Below are 21550 nucleotides of genomic sequence, written 5' to 3' on the forward strand. Positions count from 1 at the left end.
CGGTTTGGGCAGGGGACTTCGTGCTTGGGTCTCCAGCAGCTCCAGCGACTCTCAGGCGACACTGGGCGTCTCCTCCTTTTCCGGCCTCGGAAGGTTTTGTTTTGGTTCTTAGTTCCTTGTTAAGGAAAGGCACCCTGTTGACCAAAGGTTTCCCTGTCTCCTCCCGGTGGCTAGACGCCAAGTTTCTCCTACCCCAGCTCGACCAGACTTGGGTTCCTTCAAGATCCTCGAAGGCCGGGGAAGCAAGTCTTGAGAAGAGGAAGAGAGCAGGCAGCCAGGCTGTCGTACCCAATGCCATTGGCCAGCTCATTTCTTCGCTCCGTTCCTGGGCCAGTACCTATTGTACCGCAAAGGGTGCGGGCAGTCTCCCAAGTGACTCCTCAAGAACCCGGTTCTCCACCATTCCCAAGAGAATACTCAATTTGGCCCAGCCCGCGCTCGCGCGGGATAAAAAGGAAGGTGACCAAATCCCAGGAATGGGACGCGGGGCGCATGCGCAACCAAGGCGGTGGCATTCAAGAGCTCGCCCGCGACGGCAGCCGCTAGGTGGCGCATGCGCCCTGGAGGGTGCGGGCCGGTCTCCGGGAAGAAGGCGGCGGCGGCGGCGGCGGCGGCGGGGAAAGGCGGGGGCGCCGTGGGGGCCGGGCCCGTGTTTACACAGCGGCGGGCGGACGCGGACGCGGAACCCGGCGCGGTGGCGGCAGGATGGTCATGGCGCATTTCGTCGAGAATTTTTGGGTAAGAGAGGGAGGTTGGAAATTGTGTGCGTTTTGGGGTGTGAGGCTTTCTGCGCCTGACGTCGGCCTGTGTGCGCTCCGGGCGGCGGCTGCGGCGGTGGTGGCGGCGGTGGCGGCTAAGGCTTCGCGGGAAGGCTAGCGTCCTCGTACCGCCGCCGGCTGGGTCCCGCCTGGATGAAGCCAGGCGGGCGACGGGCGGCCGGACGCCGGGTCTCACAGGCTCCCAGCGCTTGCGGGGGCGAGGACTGTCAGCGCGGCCCGTCAGCCCACGGTGGGGGCGCCAAGGGGCCGCTCGCCGCCCGCTCTGGGACAAAGCGCCGGATGGGGCGGGAGACGGGACCCAGCCCCGCCGGAGGCTCTGGGCGCCGGGCGCGCCCCGCCGCTCGGACGCGGACGCCGGGCCCGTGGCGCGGCCGCCTCCCGCTGCGCGCTGCCGGCGAGCGCCAGCCCGAGCCGGGCGGTGGGGGGTGCTTGCTTCCTTCCCGCACCGCAGCCCCCATCTTAGCCCTTTTGCCCCCCACCATTTCCATGCGAAATCCTTTGCGGGCTTGGCCTGGATCAGCACTTCCTCTCGGCCTCGCAGCTCCGCTCTTCGGTCTGCGCCCAGGACTTTGCCTCTGGGCCTGTTCACAAAGCGTATAAAAGTTGAATTTAATGTAACTGAATTCCTTGGGCTTAAGTGCACGAAAGACTTCCCCTTGTGCCCTGTGCTCTTTCCCCTTCCTCATTCTTTCCACACCCCTCCTCTTAACTCAGTATCATTAGGTGGTTCTTTGAGAATGACTTCCCCGGCTCCGTGTGGAGTGTTTTTCTGCAGTTATTGTTTGTTGTAATGGGAAGTGCAGTTCGGCCGTGTACAGGAAAGTAACATGTTTACTCAGGTATCTTGGATGAATTTCATTTTTTGTCCTAACATTTGCAAATACTACAGTTCCATTTTAGTTAAAATTTGTGAATATCTAAAGGAATAATCTTTCAGTGACTAGGAGGTGTGTCTTAAATTCTTATTTTTAAGTGTCTCACGTAGACTTAGTAATCAAATCAGTTCAGAGTTATTTGTTTTGAATATTTCTTGTTTTCTGCAAGTGATATAAACACTAGACAGGGTTTTCTTTAAAAAAAAAGTATTAAGTTACAGTGCACATACTATATATACAGTGCACTCATTTAAGTGTATAATTCAGGGGTTTTCATATGTTCAGTTACATCACCATCAGTTTAGAACAGTTTCATCACCTTAGAAAGAATCCCTGTATCCATTAGCAGTCATTACCTCTTTCCCCCCTAACTTAGCCCTAGGCAACTTATTAATCTATAAATTTCTACCTCTGTAGATTTGTCTCTTTTGGACATGTCATATAAATGGGATCATATGTGTTCTGTGTGACTGGCTTCTTTCCTAAGCATGTTTCCAAAGTTCATCCATGGTATAGCATGTATCAGCACTTAATTCCATTTTATGGCCAAACGTTCCATAGTATGTATATACCACATTTTATCTGTTCATCAGTGATGGACGTTTGGTTGTTTCCACTTTTTTTTTTTTTTTTTTTGCTATTTTGAATAATACTGCTATTTTTTGGTACAAGTTTTTGTGTGGAAATATGTCTTTATTTCTTTTGGGAATAGAATTGCTGGGTCATATTGTTACTCTTTAACATTTTGAGGAATTGCCAACCTGTTCTCCAAAGTGGGTGCACGTTTTACAGTCCCAGTGTCTGATGTTCCACTTTTTCTACATGCTGGGGAATGCTGTCTTTTTTTATTATAGTGGATGGGTGTGAAGTAGTATCTCATTGTGGTTTTGATTTCCAATTCTCTGGTGGCTAATAATGTTGAACATCTATTCATGTGCTTATTTATATATTTTATTTGGAGGAGTATCCGTCGATTCACTGCCCATTTTTAGATTCGGTTATTTGTGTTTTTATCATTGAGTTGTAAGAGTTCTTTTTATATTGTGGTTAGTCTTTTATCAGGTAGATGATTTTGTTAATATTTTCTATTTTGTGGGCTGTCTTCTTCATTTTCTTGAAGGTGCCTGTTTTAAACATGTATTTATTTGTTTTTAAAAATTATTTTTAATTGAAGTATAGTTGACATACTAGTTTCAGGTGTACAGTATTTGATAATTACATGTATTATGAAATGCTCACCAGTGTAAGTGCTCTTACTGTCTTACAGTGTTGCAGTATTATTGATAGATTTCCTAAGGTGTACTTTTCATCCTCGTGACTTACTTTTTAACTGTAAGTTTGTACCTCTTAATCATCTATTTCACCTATCTCCCACCCCCCTCTTTTCTGGCTACCACCAGTTTTTTCTCTGGATTTACCAGTGTTTTCTGTTTCTTTTTCTTCAGTTGTTTTTAGATTCCACATATAAGTGAAATCATACGGTATTTGTGTTTGTCTGACTTGTTTCACTTAGCATAATGTACCTTAGATCCATCCATATCACAAATGGCAAGATTTCATTCTTTTTTAATGGCTGAGTAATAGTCCATTGTGTATACATACCACATTTTCTTTATTCATCTATGGATGGACACTTGGGTTCCTTCCATATCTTGGCTATTATAAATCGTGCTGTAGTAAACATACGTGTTCATATATCTTTTTGAATTCATGTTTTCATTTTCTCAGGTATGCACCCAGAGGTGGAATTACTGGATTGTATGGTATTTTCATTTTTTGACGAATAGTGTTTCCACAGTGGCTGCACACAAATACACGTTCCCACCAACAGTATGCGACTGTTCCTTTTTCTCCATGTCCTTGCCAACACTTTTTGTGTCTTGTGTTTTTGATAATCGCCGTTCCATCTGGTGTGAGGTAGCTTGATACTACCCTTTGAAGCATTGAAGTTTTAAAATTTGATGAAGTCCAGCTTAATTTATTTGTAATCATTTATGCTTTTATTGTTTTATTTAAGAAGTTTTTCCTAACCCACAGTCACAAAGAGTATATACATGAATATTTTCTTCTATGAGTTTTTTAGTTTCAGCTCTTACATTTAGGCCTGTGATCCATTTGAGGTCAGTTTTTGTGTGTGGTGTCAGAAGGAGGTTCAGCTTCGTTCTAGGCCCAGTGCCATTTGTTGAAAGGCTCTTCTCTTTTAGTTAAATAGTCGTGGCTCCCTTGTCAAAAATCAGTTGACCATAGGAGTATGGGTTTATTTCTTGACTTTCACTTGTATTCCATTGTCCATCCTTATACTAGTTCTACACTGTTTTGATTATTATAGCTTTGCAGCAAGTTTAGAATCAAGAAGTGAGAGTCTTCCAGCTTTGGTCTTTAGCAAGATTTTTCTGCCTATTCTGGGTCCTTTGCGTTTTTTCATGAATTTTAGGTTTAGCCTATCAATTTAATTAATTAGTTATTTAATTTTAGTTGATATGTATAACCTGTCAATTTTAGACTTTAGGTTTTACAGTGGCAATTTATAAAACTATTGTGAGGATCATTTAAAATTGGACATTCTTGAATGTTTTGCATGGTTTTTGATAGGTGAATGTGTTCTTGAAGCTTGCTGACTTAATTCCAAATTGTTCATTAAGATTTAAAAAAAAATAGTTTACTGCAAATTGTACATTAACATTTTAAAGTTATTTTTTGTTTCTGTTAATTGAGCTTTGAACATAGCCTTGTCTGATGTTTTTGGCTATTAAGAATAATGCTTTCTGTGAACATTCTTTGTATTGGTTTTTGGGTGCCCCTGTTTGTCCCTCGTAAGGAAGGGACAGGAATAAATTTGGATATGAAATTTAGACAGAATTCCTAGTTTAATTTATGGTTTTGTCTTTGCCTTCACTTCCACTGTTGAATACAAATAGTAAAAAAAGATTGCATTTTATTTTACTTTCAAGCCTGGAATGGGGGCTGAAAGCTCTAAACTGGAACTTTAAAAAGCTCCAAAGGAGGACTAAATGAACTGGGCAAGACTAGGAACAGGAACTAAATCACTTCTGAGAATTTGATAGTTGTCTAAGACAACTCAAAAATGTACATATTTTAGGACCATTTATAATTTCTTAAAATAGAGAAATTGTAATATTAATTTCACTTTTCTCCCCTAGTATTTAAAGTGGCACTGTCAGAATAAATGAAACTTGTCAAAGTGAGGTAATGGGAAACTCTGAATTTTTAAGTTTCTAATCAAACAACCTATTAATTATTGTTTTCCCTACAAAGAAAAAGACAAACCTTCTTGTTGTGGCATTTGTTAGAGGAAAGTTTGAGTCATTCAAACTATTTTCAAGCCCTTTCAAAAGCAGCACATCCTGCCTTTTTCTTTAAAGTGTAGTTTTTCGTAACTAAAACTGTATCCTATGTTACGGATTACTTAATTTTTTACTTTGAAGAGAAAATGTATTTAAAAGTTCCTACGGAACAGGTGTTTTGTTGCTGATTAGTCATTTTTTGCCACGAAGTATAGTGCCTTTGATAATCAAGTTGAAAATGTTTTTCTTTTCCATTAAAATTGGATAACAAAATTAATTTTGATAGCACAAATCCACACCATTGCCTTAATATATAAAAACAGTTGTTAACCCTTCAAAAGATAATGTCAGTTTGAAGAGTTATTGCAAATATTATAGTGAGGAAGTGTTTATGTACACTGCTTTTTCAGAGTAAGAGTAAAATTTATAATACTTTTGAGATAGTCTGTGTCACCAGTGATGGCTCCATAGTAATTAAAATGGCTTTATATTTTTATATAAACCCAGATTATTTAATTCAGGATTTAAATTTTTAATTTAAAAAAAAAATTCCAGTATAATTAGCATACAGTGTTTTTTAGTTTCAGGTGTACAGTGTAGTGATTCAACAGTTCTCTACAGGGGTTCCTGGGTGGCTCAGTCCATTAAACATCCAACTTCAGCTCAGGTCATGATCTCACAGGTTGTGAGTTTGAGCCCTGCGTTGAGCTCTGGGTTGACAGCTTAGAGCCTAGAACCTGCTTTAGATTCTCTGTCTCCGTCTCTCTGTCCATACCCCTCTCATGCTCTGTCTTTGTCTCTCTCTCTCAAAAATAAATAAACATTAAAAAATAATTTTAAAAAACCAGTCCTATACATTACTCAGTACTCATCATGGTAACCGTACTCTTTAATCCCCTTCACCTGTTTCACCCATCCTTCCACCTGCCTCTCCTGTGGTAACCATCAGTTCGTTCTCTATAATTACGGGTCTGTTTTTGGCTTGTCTCTTTTTTTCTTTTGTTTCTTGAATTCCACGTATGAGTGAAATCATATGGTACTTGTCTTTCTCTGAGTTACTTCATTTAGCATTATACTCCCTAGCTCTATCCATGTTGTTGCAAGTGGCAAGATTGCATTCTTTTTTATGGCTGAGTAATATTCCTGTGTGTGTGTGTGTGTGTGTGTGTGTGTGTGTGTGTGTGTGTTACTCTTCTTTGTCTACTCATCTATATAGATGGACCTTTGGGTTCTTTCCATATTTTGGCTATTGTAAATATTGCTGCGGGGCTCAGGTGGTTAAGTGTCCAACTCTTGATTTAGGCTCAGGTCATGGTTTCATGGTTCATGAGCTTGAGCCTCACCTCAGGCTCTGTGTTGACAGTGTGGATCCTGCTTGGGATTGTCTTTGTCCCTCTCTCTCTGCCTCTGTCCTGCTCCTGCATGCGTGCACATGTGCTCTCTCTCTCTCAAAATAAGTAAACTTAAAAAAATAATGCTGTAATAAGCATAGGGGTGCATGCGTCTTTTTGAGTTAGGTTTTTTATATTCTTTGAGTAAATACCCAGTAGTGGAATTACTGGATTATATGGTAATCCTAATTTTAACTTTTTGAGGAATCTCTATAGTGTTTTCCATAGTGGCTCCACCAGGTTGCATTCCCATCAATAGTGCCTGAGTGTTGCTCATTCTCCACATCTTTGTCAACACTTCTTGTTTCTTATGTTTTTGATTTTAGCATTCTGACTGGTATAAGATATCTCATTGTGGTTCTGATTTGCATTTCTCTAATGATGAGTGATGTTGAGCATTTTTTTTTACGTGTCTGTGGCCATCTGTATGTCTACTGGAGAAATGTCTGTTCATGTCTTCTCATTTTTTAATTGGATTGTTTGTTTGTTTTTTGGTAGTGAGTTGTGTAAGTTTTTTGTATATTTTGGGTACTAACCCCCTGAAATTTTTTTTTCAGAATGGATTTCATTAGTGATAATTATTTGAGGGGAAAAATTAAACAAAACCTGATTTAAATCTTTATAAACCTCATTTTGCGTAACATTCCTAATTTCTGTAAAATATGAAGCATTCTCCCAAAGACGTTAAGTATCCTGTAGTATATATCACATTGTAATGAACTAACGTTTTTAGTTAGGTGACCTTTTGCAAAGATTATTTCCAGTCAGCACATCAAGAATGAAATAATTATCTTGGGTGTTTTTATTTTGAAGTATTTCTTGTCCTTATTTCTTTCATTATTTAACCAGTACAGAAGTCTCATTCCGTTTATCTCTTGATTTCCCTGGTATTGTCATGCTTTACTTTTAAATAAAATTGGAGTGCTTAATTATACATCCAAAATTTGATCTGTCATTACATGGATAAACTAGAAGGATTAAAATGTTTTTTAAAAACCTGGAATTGCTATTAATAGGACTTTGGAATGCAAAACGTTATATTTTTGCTTGATTATTTAATCTAAATTTAGTATCCTAGATGAGAGACTACCAACTATACATGTGCCCACACACGTATTTTGGTGGGTTATATCCATATGCAAATTTAAGCGTATATGTTTTTGAAAATTAGTTGAGGTGATTGTAGAAACCCAGAATAAAGACTTTGTTTTTATTACTTGAAATTTCCAAATACTGTAATTTGTGATATCTCCTTGGGATATGATTCCATTTGGTGATATACTGAAATTTAAGAAGTGTATGTGTATGCATATTTATGTATAGATTAGTTAACAGATTTGCAAAATTTACATGGTTCAGTAAATTTTCAAAAGGTACCAAAAGGAATACAGTATAAAATTTCTTTTTTCCCAGCCAGCAAGATCTCCACAAAGGCAGTCACTGTTAACCAGTTTCTTCTGTTGCTTTCCAGAGATGATCTCTGTATATACACAAGCAAATTACATACACTAAGTTAAAATGTGTTATTGTATAATTGTTAGCCAGTTAGCCATGCCCAAATTGTTTTCAGCTGCAACAAGCTATGAAAATGCAAAATACAGATTCATCTAACTTGGTTTAAGTAGACCTGACAGGTAGACATTATAAAATCATAGTATTTTAGATGACATTAAATTTTATTGTGAGGCACTTAGAATTTTAGGGGGTGCAGTGGTGGTCTATATTTTTGCCTTAATTGTTGGAGAAATTTGAAAGTGAGAAATTTACTGATTTAGTCTGTATAAGTTCCGTTCAGGGGAAAGATTTTAGAACATTGACATGGAAAGGATAAAATTTTGCTGTCTGGATTCTTTTCTAACACTGCACACTAAATCCTAAATGCTCTAATCCTTTCAGAACTACTTGTTTAGGCGAAAGCATGGGAGAACAGGTATTTTTTTTTATCATCATGCATATTTGGTTAGCATAAACCCCGTGGAAGTAGTTTCTGAGTTCTTTTTCTTGAGATTATCCATCCTGGTTTCACAATTCTAAAACATTTAACAGAAGCACCCTAAAAAATCCGTATAGGAATATGGTGCCATGGAGACTTAAAGGGAATAAAAGTTTGGTTTTCACTTTATCTAGTGTGGAAAAACGAAGAATACTAGAGTTGGAAGAATGTTAGTAGCAGTTTGGTCACCAGATAAGCATAAATTGGTCAGATTGGAGGGGGGGGCGTGTACAAAAACAGTACAACAGCAACTGAGGCCTAAAATGATATCTATTGGTAAAGTCGCTAAAGAATATTGCTGGGATAGCCAGATTGAGAGGATTAAATTGCGAAATGATTAGTGAACTGTGTGTTGAAGTTGAGGCATACAAGTCCATCACTTCTGTCAGGCACATGCTCCTTGATGGAACTGCAGAAGTAAAAGTTATGAAAGATATGACAAGCATATTTGCTTGACTTCAGGGAAAAGATAGGAAGGTACAGTATATGTAAAGCAAATTGGTGATGCTGGATCTTAAAACTACTAAGTGTTAATTTTTATTTGGTTGAAACAAGAACCAGTGAAGATAGTTTTCCTTTTTAATTATATGACCATTATTATGGGATAGGTAGGACACAGAATACAGAAGAAAATTAAAATTATGTATCGCTGTTCCCTGTATCCTCTAAGATTTTCTTTCCAAATACAACATTCATTGGGTGCCTGGGTGGCTCAGTCGGTTGAGTTTCAGACTTCGTTCGGCTCAGGTCATGATCTCCCAGCTCATGAGTTTGAGCCTCACATCGGGCTCACTGCTGTTAGTGCAGAGCCCACTTCAGATCTTCTGTTCCCCACCCCCCACCCGCCACCTCCCGCCGCCCACCCCTTCCTTGCTTGCACTGTTTCAAAAATAAATCTAAAAAAAAAAAAAATATATATATATATATATATATATGTATGTATATATATATATATATATATATATATATATATATACACATACACACACACACACACATACATTCACAATAGGTTCTGCTGTATTGTTCTGTAGCTTGGTGTTTTCAAATGAAAACAAGTATCAAGTATTTTTCTCATACGATTAAGTATTCTTTGAAAATACTTTGCGGTGACTTTCATAGGTTTTCATGGAATGCATAGGTAATTTTTAAAACTACTCCCACTTTGAATATTTAGGTTATTTTCAGTTTTTTTTTCATTTATGAATTATGAGGACTGAAGATTTAACAACATGAACGAGAGATGTCATTTTAAGAATGCCTTCGAATGCACAGATTGAAGAGTTTTTGAGAAACCTGAAATTGTTTTATTTTTTCATGTTGAGGGTAATTAAAATTACATTCTTTAAAGAATATTACAGAGAATTTGAAAATTCTAAAAAAATTATCTCACAACTGTTTGCTTTTGTTATTTTTGTTGAATCCCTACAATATCTATTAGATGGCTTTAAGGATTTAACTAACTGGAAAAGGTGAATTATAACTGAAAAGTTTAGGGAGTATCTGAGGAGTTAGAAATAATTTTTTTAATATAATAAGATTTATTTCCTTCAGCCAACCGACAGATGTGTTTGAGTGACTTTTCTACCTGCCTGCTCTGACTGCTGAGCAATGCTCATTTTACATCTTTAATCACTGTTTTCTTCTTTAAAAACATCTTGCCAGTAGTTCTGTAGAATAGTTCTGATGATCATGTGTGAAAATTTCAATGTATAAATAGAAGGTTGACTAAAAGAGTTTGTAACTTGTGGTTAAATGTGCTATTTACTTATAGAAAAACTGCTTACATAAGAGCTAGTGCAAAAGGAAAATGTAGAGTGGTAGGAAGTGATGATATTTATTTATTACTTTTGAAGCGGTTTGAGGTTGAGAGGAAGGTTAGGCCTGTTATTTGCTATTCACGTGATAGCACCTCATGACCCTTTCATCCCCTTCCAATTTTTTTTTTTTTTAATAAAAAGGAACTAGGTAAAATCAGCTGTTTAATCAATAGCCTGATTATACACTATCTTCTGCCTGTTTTTTTTTTTTTCAAAAAAAATTTTTTTAACATTTATTTATTTTTGAGAGATAGAGAGAGGCAGAGCATGAGCAGGGGAGAGGGAGAGAGAGAGAGATACAGAATCTGAAGCAGGCTCCAGGCTCTGAGCTGTTTGTTAGCACAGAGCCCGACGCGAGGCTCAAACTCAAGAACTGCGAGACCATGACCTGAGCTGAAGTCGGATGCTCAACTGACTGAGCCACTCAGGCACCCCATCTTCTGCCTGTTTTCCAGATCTTGGAGTCATCAAAAGTGAGAGATAATCCAGTTTTTTTGTTTTTAGTTTTTAATTTACTGTTGCTCTTAAAAGGTCTTTGAAGGAGAAGTTTCAAACCATTAGCTAAAATCTGTAGGACTTATATAGCTTTGTACTTTTCCACTATTGCTGTTCATGGATCTTAAAAACCCAGGTACATTAACAGTTCTATTTTTTCTTCAAGGGGAAAGATGTTAGATTGTATTTCATATCTCCTTAAAAAAATTTTAAACTATAAAGTGATGTTATAAAGTCAACCAGAAAAAGATGTCTTTGAGTTTCCAAAGTAGGTTTGATGACGTGTTCAAACTTTTTAACTTGAAATTTCAAGTATGTCTCACTTGTAGATTCTAAATTAGACTAGAAAAAAACCTAAATATTTCCAGTGACTTGGTGACCTTAAGTGCAAAACTATGCATAATGTGATCTCATTTTCATGTTAAAAAGTAACATGGGGCCCCTGGGTGGCTCAGTCAGTTAAGCGTCTGATTCTTGATTTCTGCTCAGGTTGTGATTTCATGGTTCATGAGATCAAGCCCCGTGTCAGGGTCTGCTAGGGATTCTGTCTCTCTTTCTCTCTCTTTGCCCCCCCGCCCCCCCACACTCTTTCTCTCTTTCTCTCAAAATAAATAAACTTAAAAAAAAAAGTAACATGTTACTATATGTATGGGAAAAGGAATCTGGACTGATAAACTGTTAACTGTAGACAGAGTGGTAAGAAGAGACAATAGGTTCTGAGAAATTTGTGGTTTTTGTTTTCTTTTTTGTTTTTTTAAGTTAACTTATTTTGAGAGAGAAAGCAAGCAAGCAAGCAAGCAAGCAAGCAAGCATGAGTTGGGGAGGGGCAGAGACAGAGAGGAAGAGAGAGAATCCAAACAGGCTCCACACTGTAAGTGCAGATCCCAGTATGGGGCTCAAACCCACTAACTGTGAGATCATGACCTGAGCCAAAATCAAGAGTCAGACACTCAACCCACTGAGCCACCCAGGCACCCCAGAAGTTTGTGTTTTCTTTCTCTTGTCTGTCTGTCTGTCTTTCTTTCTTTCTTTCTTTTTTGTTTAATGTTTATTTATTTATTTTTGAGAGAGAGAGAGAGAGAGAGGAAGACAGAGCATGAGCAGGGGAGGGGCAGACAAAGAGGGAGACACAATCTCAGGCAGGCTCCAGGCCCCAGCCGTCAGTACAGAGCCTGATGTGGGGCTCAAACCCAGGAACTGTGAGATCATGCCGTGAGCCGAAGTCAAGAGTCTGAAGCTAAACCGATTGAGCCACCAAGGTTCCCCAGAAGTTTGTGGTTTCTTAAAGGACTTGTATGACTCTGGACTAAACATCTTCAAAGAGTAATAAAACTTTTTTCCTTCTTCATGTTAAGAATTAATTCAAAGGTTTTTAACACTTGTTTATACCAGATTATAACAAGATTTTGTTTGCCCCAGGGCACAGTCATTAGACTTTTATGAATGTGCCACCTCTTTGTAAAGTGCATTGAGACCAGCAGATTAAAAAAGATCCTATCTTAGTGTAAATATTCAAAAGAATTGTCTTCCTTGTACCAGTAATAGTGTTAATTGTTGCTTTTGTCAGTTAATACTGAAAATTTCTCTGCAAGAATTTGATTGAAATGGATAAAAATATTTGCCTAAGCTTTTTGATGGCTTTATTGTGATATATTTTATTTACTGTATAGTTCACTTATTTAAAGTGTACAGTTCAGTGCTTTTTGACATGTAGTCCTCATCACAGTCAATTTTAAAACATTTTCATTACATCACAAAGAAAACCTGTACCTCTTTTCACCTCCTACTTCACAACCTCCCCTTCCCAACAACTCACTAAATCTTTCCATCTCAGCAGATTTGCTTATTCTAGACATTTCGTATAAATGGAGTCATACAATTTATGGTCTCGTGTCTGATTTCTTTAAGATGATTATATATTCATAAAGTCACATGCATCAGTGTTTGTTTCTTTTATTGCTGAATTATATTCCGTTGTATGGATATACCTTATTTTGTCTTTTTATTCACTGGTTGCTGGACATTTAAGTTGTTTCTTACATTAGGTTATTTTGGGCTGTCATGGTAATTGTGTCTTGCTTTTTTCCATTGACAGTGTATCTGTCCGTTTTAAGAATTTTAAAAATCTGCAATTTTTTTTTTACTGTAGTCTTTTAAAAAATACTGTATTTTATTGTAGGATATACTGTCATCTACTTAACCAGTTTTTATATCTTTTAAGTTTTATTCATTTTGCCAGAGAGAGAGAGAGTGAGCATGCACGAGTGAGGAGAGGCAGAGAGAGAGGGAGAGAGACAATCCCAAGCAGGCTCTATGCTGTCAGCACAGAGCCTGATGCGGGGCTTGATCTTGTGAACCGTGAGATCATGACCTGAGCCAGAGTCGAGAGTCTGACTCTTAGCTGACTGGGCCACCCAGGTGCCCCTACGTAACCAGTAATATTAATGGGTGTCTATGAGTTTTTTCCATTTTTCACTATTATAAATAGTACTTCAGTAAATATTCTTTCACATGTATCTTTGTGTGTGTGTGTTTCTGTAGTATAGATTTCTAAAAGTGGGATTGCTGAATCAAAGGGCATGAATATTTACAGTTTTAGTAAAATATTGAAGATAAGAAGACATCTTTAGACATAATTCTATTTGATAATAAAAGTCTATTGTCAGATTATTTGTACATTCATGTATTTGTAGTCAAGGAAAAGCCAGTTCTGCTTGCTTAACAGATTTTGTTAAGAAAAAAAAATTTGTATTGAAAATGAGAAGAACATATCCACTTCAAGGTCTAAGGTGATAAAATGGATATGCAGTTCAGAAATACTTCTTATTGTACTTTTCTTTGAATTAGAGCCATCTACTAAAAACGTTGGTGACTAATATAAAATTTCAGAACCTGTGTGGAGGTACTTCTGGTTAAAAAAAATTGGGGTGATCTTAAATGGTGGCAGAATTACAATGAGTTACAATTATCTTTTTTAAGAGTGGTCTCTCCCCGTTTCACCAGAATTTTCAGTTTTGTGCAGGTGAAGACACTGAAGCCAAATGGGCCTAGACCTCAGCTCCAGGGGTCTTGTCTTCTGCTGTATTTTTTGACATATAAATGTCTATGTATTTAGTATTTATTTAGTCATCTGTTATCAAAGCTGTAAAGTAAGTTTTTGGCAAGGGACAATACAATTTGGGTTCTTTGTCAGACACGTTGAAATTTTTTTTTTTTTTAGAAAAAAGGTCTGTTTGTATTTAAGTGTGTGTGTGGAGTGAGAGAGATCACCCTACACACTAGCGCCATTTGAAGTAGTAAAATTTTTGTTTAGTTTGTGCTAAAGTTCATGAGTAATAAATAATTGTGTTAATAGGTTTGTGAAATTGTTAATGAATAGTGCCTGGAGTTAGACTCATGTTTTCTGACCTTAATAAATGAAAAATCCGAAAATAAGAAGAAATGACAAATGGATTTGTAATCATGTGTTTATGCATATTCATTATATGTGAATGTATGTTTATATTTAGTTGTTAGTGCATTTTGAGGCAGGGTTCTTCTGTATCACATCCTTATTAGAATGAATTTTCCTTGTCTTTCCAAGTGAAGACCTGAGGGATGGAGTAGTTAGTACTGTTTCTTAAGGTATATTATTGATACTGTATTAATATTGTATTGCATATTAAATAGATTAATATTCATAATTTCCTCTATTAGGATTTTTAACTAGTAGGCTATTTGGATATCTGAAGTTCCCAAAAGAGAGCTTACTCTTTAAAGGACTTTTTGATTAAAACCCAAATTTCCAAATGTAATTTAACCTTTACTTGATTCCTAAATGTTTATAATACTATAACAGTGAGGGGTGCCTGGGTGGCGTAGTCAGTTATACATCCTTGGTGAAGTGACTTCTAGTTAAGTGACTCTTGGTTTTGGCTCAGGTCGTGGTCTCACAGTTCATGGGTTTGAGCACTCTGTCAGGCTGTGTGCTGGGATTCTGTCTCCCTTTCTCTCTGCCACTCTCTTACCTTTCTCTCCCTCAAAAATAAATAAATAAACATAAAAAAATACTGTTACAGTAAGGCAAAACGCTCAGGACCTTGTTGCCCCAGTTAACTAGATGGTGTCCAGTTTCTTATCTCTTTTAAAAAAAAGTTTTGTTTTGTTTTTTTACCTTGTAATCCTGGTAGAGTATTTCTTTTTTTTGTTGTTTGTTTGTTTGTTTATTTATTTATTTATTTATTTTTTAAATTTTTTTAATGTTTATTTATTCTTGAGACACAGAGAGACAGAGCATGAGCAGGGGAGGGGCAGAGAGAGAGGGAGACACAGAATCTGAAACAGGCTCCAGGCTCTGAGCCATCAGCCCAGAGCCCGACGCGGGGCTCGAACTCAGGGACCGTGAGATCATGACCTGAGCCGAAGTCAGACGCTTAACCGACCAAGCCACCCAGGCGCCCCTATTTATTTTTAATATATGAAGTTTATTGTCAAATTGGTTTCCATACAACACCCAGTGCTCATCCCAAAAGATGCCCTCTTCAATACCCATCAGCTATCCTCCCCTCCCTCCCACCTCCCATCAACCCTCAGTTTGTTCTCAGTTTTTAAGAGTCTCTTATGGTTTGGCTCTCTCCCAACTGGTAGAGTATTTCTAATAGTCTGTGTGTCTGTTTGAATAGCCTTTTACTCCTAATTCGCTTCCAATTTGAATATGATAATGAATATGCATAATGCATATTGGGAACCCAGGTAACCTGACTTGTTAGATTTATATGCAAATGATAAGTAGTAGATGTCTATTGAGAACTTTGGGGCATGAGAGCTTCAGACTTTTGATTTTATGGTTTTAGAATTTAAGTTTCATTTTGTTTTTAGAGTTCATGACTATATTTTGGAAGTTGGTGGATAGGTAATTATGTGTAATTTATGCATTCAAGTAATCAAATGAATCCCTTTGAGGATTCAGGTCCTTCATTATTTTGTCTGTAATTGTACTTACTAATCTGCATGAAGATGTTATTTTTGCTTATCATAAACTAGGGATAATGGTTATGTCAGAGAATATTCTTCTTATGGTTAGAATAAATTTGCATGAAAAACCCATGGAAAGTAAAAAGCCAAAGTTAGATAATAACTTTTTTCTTTATGTTAAACATAAAAAAATATAGAAACCAAATGGGTATCTTTGGATTCATTAAAGATATTGGTTTTATGTTATATTCTTACTTGTAAAAAGAAATTGATGTTCAAAATGTTGAGTATATTGTTTTTTATTTTTTTATAATTAATTTTTTTAATGTTTATTTTTGAGAGAGAGAGACAGAGTACAAGTGGGAGAAGGGCAGAAAGAGAGGGAGACAGTATCTGAAGTGGGTTCCAGGCTTCAAGCTGTCAGCACAGAGCCCGACCTGGGGCTCGAACTCACAGACCATATCATGACTTGAGCCAAAGTTGGACGCCTAACCAACTGAGCCACCCAGGCGTCCCGAGTGTATTGTTTATATTATCTCATTATAAATAGGACATTTTATTGTATATGTGGCAAAATAATTACTTTCTGTATTAGTTTACAACTTTGGTAGGGATCATTTCAGTATAACAGGAATTCCAGTTTCCTGTTTTCAGTGAGCTGTAAAAAAATTAGGTTTCATATTGTGTAATTCTTGCTTACTGTATTGCTTTCTATTTCTAACAAATATAATCAGTTCTTTATTATTTTATTTTCACTGGAGCAAAATAAAAACTAATTGTAAAGAAAGTTGTTGAGCTAAGTTTATTGAGTCTTTTGTTTCATCTATAAAATTGGTATTTCTAATGTTTTCTTTGCTCTGACTTGCTAATTTAGCATTTATTGGATTAAATGGCAGTAAAGGTTTTCTAGGATTGTGTAGTTGTCTGGTTCTGCTAATTTTCCATTAGTAGAGGACTAGCCAATGAGTGTTACTACTCTCTTATTAAAATTTTAAAATTTCTCACCTCTCAAGTTGGTTAAGTTTACTGAAAGATTTACGTTAGTGATTATACAGTATTTTGTGGTATTGAATGGTTATGTGATTAGTAATAGGCTATCTTGACCCAGAAGTCAAGTTTAGTTATTTATTTTTTAATTTTTAATTTTTAAAATTTATTCATTTTAGGGAGAGAGAGAGATTGTGAGCAGGGGACAGGGGCAGAGGGATAGAGAGAGGGAGAGAGAATCTCTGCACTCAGCACGGAGCCTAACCGGGGGCTCCATCCCACCTGAGCTGACATCGAGTCAGGCACTCAACCAACTGGGCCACCAAGGTGTCCCAGAATTTAGTTGTTTTAAAACAGGGACTCTTTGTTACATAATCAGGAATCCCTTAGTGCATATTAAGGGAATTGAAATGGGATTTGGTGATGTATTTAAAAAGATACATGGTTATCTTTTCTAAATTAGGCTGCATGTTATTTCTTAAAATTTCAGACTTAATTTCATTTAATATACTTTTTTGAGTGATTATACAATGTGTGCATGTGTGTTTAATGTGTGTATATGTATAATAAATTGTAAACTTCATCAAAGTGTAGAGTTTTCCTTTCATATAATTTGAAGTCATACAAGGAGCAGCAATGGTTCATTTAGGGAGAAATAGCTCACCTGAGCATTAGCATTGCATATTAGTTAATGGAGGGTTATTTGTAAGTCGTTTTGGTCATTTTGATCTTTTTTGTTTGTTAAACTAAAAATCTTTTTCGATTTCAGGGGGAAAAAAATAGTGGCTTTGATGTCCTTTACCATAATATGAAACATGGACAGATATCAACGAAAGAACTAGCAGATTTTGTGAGAGAAAGGTATGTATTTTTTTAGTAAGTCATTTAACAATTCATCATCAAATTAAATTTTAGAATAGAGATGGGAAAATTTTAGTTAGATTTGCATTAAAATAATCAAGTACACTTTTATAGTTATATTTTAAAGTAGTAGTTACCTGGCATCTACATGCTGAGGGCTAAATAGTGGCTCCAAATAATATTGCTACACTCCTGGTTTGCAAATCACTGCTTAAATATATATACCTGTTTTTCGTTGAAAGAGCTAGCAAGGTGGTACAATAGAAAAATTGAGAAATTTTGTGGGATAAAATATTATCATTTCTTTAAACAAACTTGTCATTAAACATACTAAAATAAATTGGAAAATTTTCTGAATTTGTAGTTTAATTATGTATTATTATAACTTTTAAAACATTTGTTTATTTATTTAGATTTTAAGTAGGCTCCATGCCCGACATGGGGCTTGAACTCATAACACTGAGAGATCAACAGTCCCATGCTCTACTTAACTGAGCCAGCCAGGTGCTCCTGTAATTTTATTTTTAAAAAATATAAGTATATATTTTTCCATTCTGTAAATTTGTAAAATGTGATTTTCTTTAAGACTCTTAGAATATAATACTTTAAAAACTGTTACAATCAATGTATTTTGGTTTGATTAAAGCTATTTTGTGGCTAGGCCCAGTTTGTGATTTTTATACGAGCATGTGTTTTTGTTTTTTATTTTTTTATTTGAGAGAGAGAGAGAGTGCAAGCAGGGAGAGGGTCAGAGGGAGAGAGAGAATCTTAAGCAGGCTCCGTGCTTAGTATAGAGTCTGACATGGGTCTCAATCCCACGGGCCTGGGATCGTGACCTGCGCCGAAATCAATAGTCCGACGCTCAAGTGACAGAGTGACTCCAGCGCCCATATATGAGCACATTTAAAATCTTTATCTTAGTAATATGGGGCTATTTTGCCATTATTTATTCATTTGTTTGTTTGTTTTTAAAGCTTTTATTTTTTAAGTAATCTCTACACCCAACATGGAGCTTGACCACACAACCCTGAGATCAAGAGTCACATGCTCCACCCACTGAGCCAGCCAGGTGCCCCAATATTTTGCCTTTTGATATAATACTCCATTCATTGGGGTTTCTGGCTGGCTCAGTGAATGGAGCATGTGACTCTCAGTCTCGGGGTTGTGCATTCAACCCCCACATTGGGTATAGAGGTTACTTAAAAATATAAACAATACTCCATTCATTTCTTCTTTCAGTAATACATATTCCATGTTTGCTGTGTGCCAGGCACTTGTCTGGATTCTGAGAATATAGGGGTAAAGACATAGCTTTTGCTGTCATAGAGTTTACCAACTGATAGGAATTGGGGAACAAACTATTTTACGTAAGACCAGTCCTCTTCTGGCTTTCACTTCTCTTTTGGAGGTAAGAGAGAATCTAGAAGCTCTAAGTGCTATGGATAGCACTGTCCTTCAGTGCTTCTGCAACATCACTGGCAGGAGTAAAGAAGAGGCCTCAGAATGCTGCATCTCCTGGCATGTCCTCTGGCCTTCCTTTTCCCCCAACATTTGCATCACTACTATAACTACTTTGAGACATTCAGCGCAGTTGTCATCAGGCCTTTTAGCCTATTTATTGCAGTTACCATAAGATGTCCAGAATCTACCATTTCTTGTCCAGAATCTAATCCCTTTATGCTTCTTTGGGCAGTGAGACAACCAACCCTTCTTTCCACTAGTTCCCTACTTTAATGTTTTCTTCATAGCACTTAAAACCATGAGGTGTGTGATATTTTACTTATTTGTCTCTCCCCTCTGGAATATAAATCCCATAAGGCACAAGGGCAGGAGTTTTGTTTTGTTTTTTGTTTTTGCTTATTACTCCATCTCTTGAGCTTGGGAGAGTGCTTGGCTCTTAGTAGGCCCTAAGTAAGGATTTTTTGACAGAATAAATCTCTGACTTTACTGCCCTGATCCAAGCTGTCATTGTTGCCTGAACTGCAACAGTAGCTCCTCTTTTTTTTTTTCTCCTCTTCTTTAAGTTTATTTATTTATTTTGAGAGGGAGCATCAGCAGGGGAAGAGCAGAGACAGAGAATCCCAAGCAGGCTTATGCCGTCAGTACAGAGCCCAACGCAGGGCTCAATCTCACAAACTGTTGAGATCATGACCTGAGCCGAAATCAAGACTTGGGCGCTTAACTGACTGAGCCACCCAGGTGCCCCAACAGTAGCTCCTCTTTGATCTGTCTACATTCGTTCTTATTCCCCTGCACCTTATTCTTTGTACTGTAATTGGAGTGCTTTTTCTAAACTGCAATGAGGTTTGTTACCTTTCTGGTTTGAGTGATTTAGAAATCTTCCCATTACTCTTAAGGTAAGTCTGCCAACATCTTGGTCTGATCCCAAGCTACCTTTCAAGCTTTAGTTCATGCCAGAATCCTTATTCTTTCCTTTCCAGAGACATTGGCCATTTATTGAAAGACGTCTTCCAATCCAGGCTTTATACATGCTTATTCCTGTTTTTGCCTAATTAACACCTGTTCTTTAGAGCTGAGCAATGTAGTCACTTCTCCAGAGATGCTTTTCCTCATTTCCCTGACTAGGTCAGAAATACCTATTATAGTATTTCTCAACATCATATATCTCTTTGCAGTATCTATAACATTTTGTAATGATTCATTGTTTAATTTGTCTCTGTGTTTCCCTATAAAGGGAAAAGTATGTAGTATTCTTCTTTACCCTGGTGCCTAGTACAGAGCCTGGCATAATTAGATACTCATATTTCTTGAAGGAGTGAACGAGAAAGGAAGGAAGAAAAGATAGACACATAAACATATACTGTGCAGTATGGATTTTGCATACATTAGTTACCTCCTTTCACTATCAAAAGTTTCACTTCCATTTTAGAGATAAGAAAATCGGGGCCCAGAAAGTTTGATTTCCTAAGTCAATCATTCAGTTTCTCTCCTCCCCTCAGCCCCTCCTCCCTACTGGTTTGCTCCCTTCTTCCCTCTTGTATTCCTCTTTGCTCCTTTCTTCCTTTCCTGTCTTCCTCCCTTACTACCCTCATCCTTCCTCTCTTCTTTCCAACAGCTTTATTGGAGTATAATTGACATACAGTATGCTGCATATTTGAAGTGTATAGTTTGATAAATTTTGACATATACACATACTCATGAAACCCATCACCACAACCAAGGTAGTGAACATATTCATCATCTCCTTTGTAATTCCTTGCCACTGTCTCTCCCCCTCATTGCTAAACACCCACTCATTTGCTTCTGACATTTAGGTTAGTTTGCCATTTCTAGAATTTTATATGAATGTAATCATACAGGGTATAGTCTGTTATCCATACTTTCACTCAGTATAATTATGTTGAGATTGATCCATGTAGTTGCATTCATACCTTGCTACTGTTGAGTAGTACTCCATTTATAGATATCACAATTTATCCATTCATCTGTCAAAGGAAGTTGTACCTATCTTTTGAACTTTGTATTAATTATATCAGTTTAATCATATAGTAGTTATTTTGTCTTCTGTTCACTCAGCATGTTTATGAGATTAATTTGTACTGAGTTTAGTTTAATTCATTTGCAATGCCATGTAGTATTAAATATGCCAAAATGTATCTACTACCATTGACAGAAATTTGGGATGTTTCCAGTTCTTTTTGCTATTACAAGTGATATTGCTTTGAATGTTCTGGCACATGTGTCTTGGTATACATATACATATATTTATATTAAGTATATACTCTGGAATAGAATTGCCAGGTGATAGAGTAATGTGTATGTTTAACTGTAATAGGTAATGCCAAAGAATTTTCCCAGGTGGTTGTACTAGTTTACAACAGCAGCAGCTTTGTTTCAGAGTTGTAGTCGTTCCATGTCCTCATCACCACTTGGTATTGCCAGTCTTTTAATTTGAATCATTGGATAAGTAGTGGTACAGGTATCCCCCACTTTTCAGGAGCTTGTGTTATGCCAGTTGACTTTTATGAAAGACGTACGTTAGTACCTGTTTTTGCTAACCCAAGAAAAATTCGAAGAGGATTTTTGCTGTTACAAAAAATGGCAAAATGTGAACATAGCATTCGGTGTTT

General features: G+C 37.3%; 1 protein-coding gene across 1 annotated transcript in view; it reads left to right on the forward strand.

Moving 5' to 3' along the window:
* The first annotated feature begins 222 nt into the window (after nt 1-222).
* Nucleotides 223-21550, forward strand: part of FCHO2 (FCH and mu domain containing endocytic adaptor 2) — a 124498-nt gene continuing 103170 nt past the window's right edge. The window contains 3 exon segments of the mRNA XM_043591814.1: nt 223-644; nt 646-738; nt 17368-17459. Coding sequence (XP_043447749.1) covers nt 477-644; nt 646-738; nt 17368-17459 — 353 coding nt within the window. The 5' untranslated portion in view covers nt 223-476.

This window comes from Prionailurus bengalensis, chromosome A1, assembly GCF_016509475.1.
Source record: "Prionailurus bengalensis isolate Pbe53 chromosome A1, Fcat_Pben_1.1_paternal_pri, whole genome shotgun sequence".
NCBI lineage: Eukaryota > Metazoa > Chordata > Mammalia > Carnivora > Felidae > Prionailurus > Prionailurus bengalensis.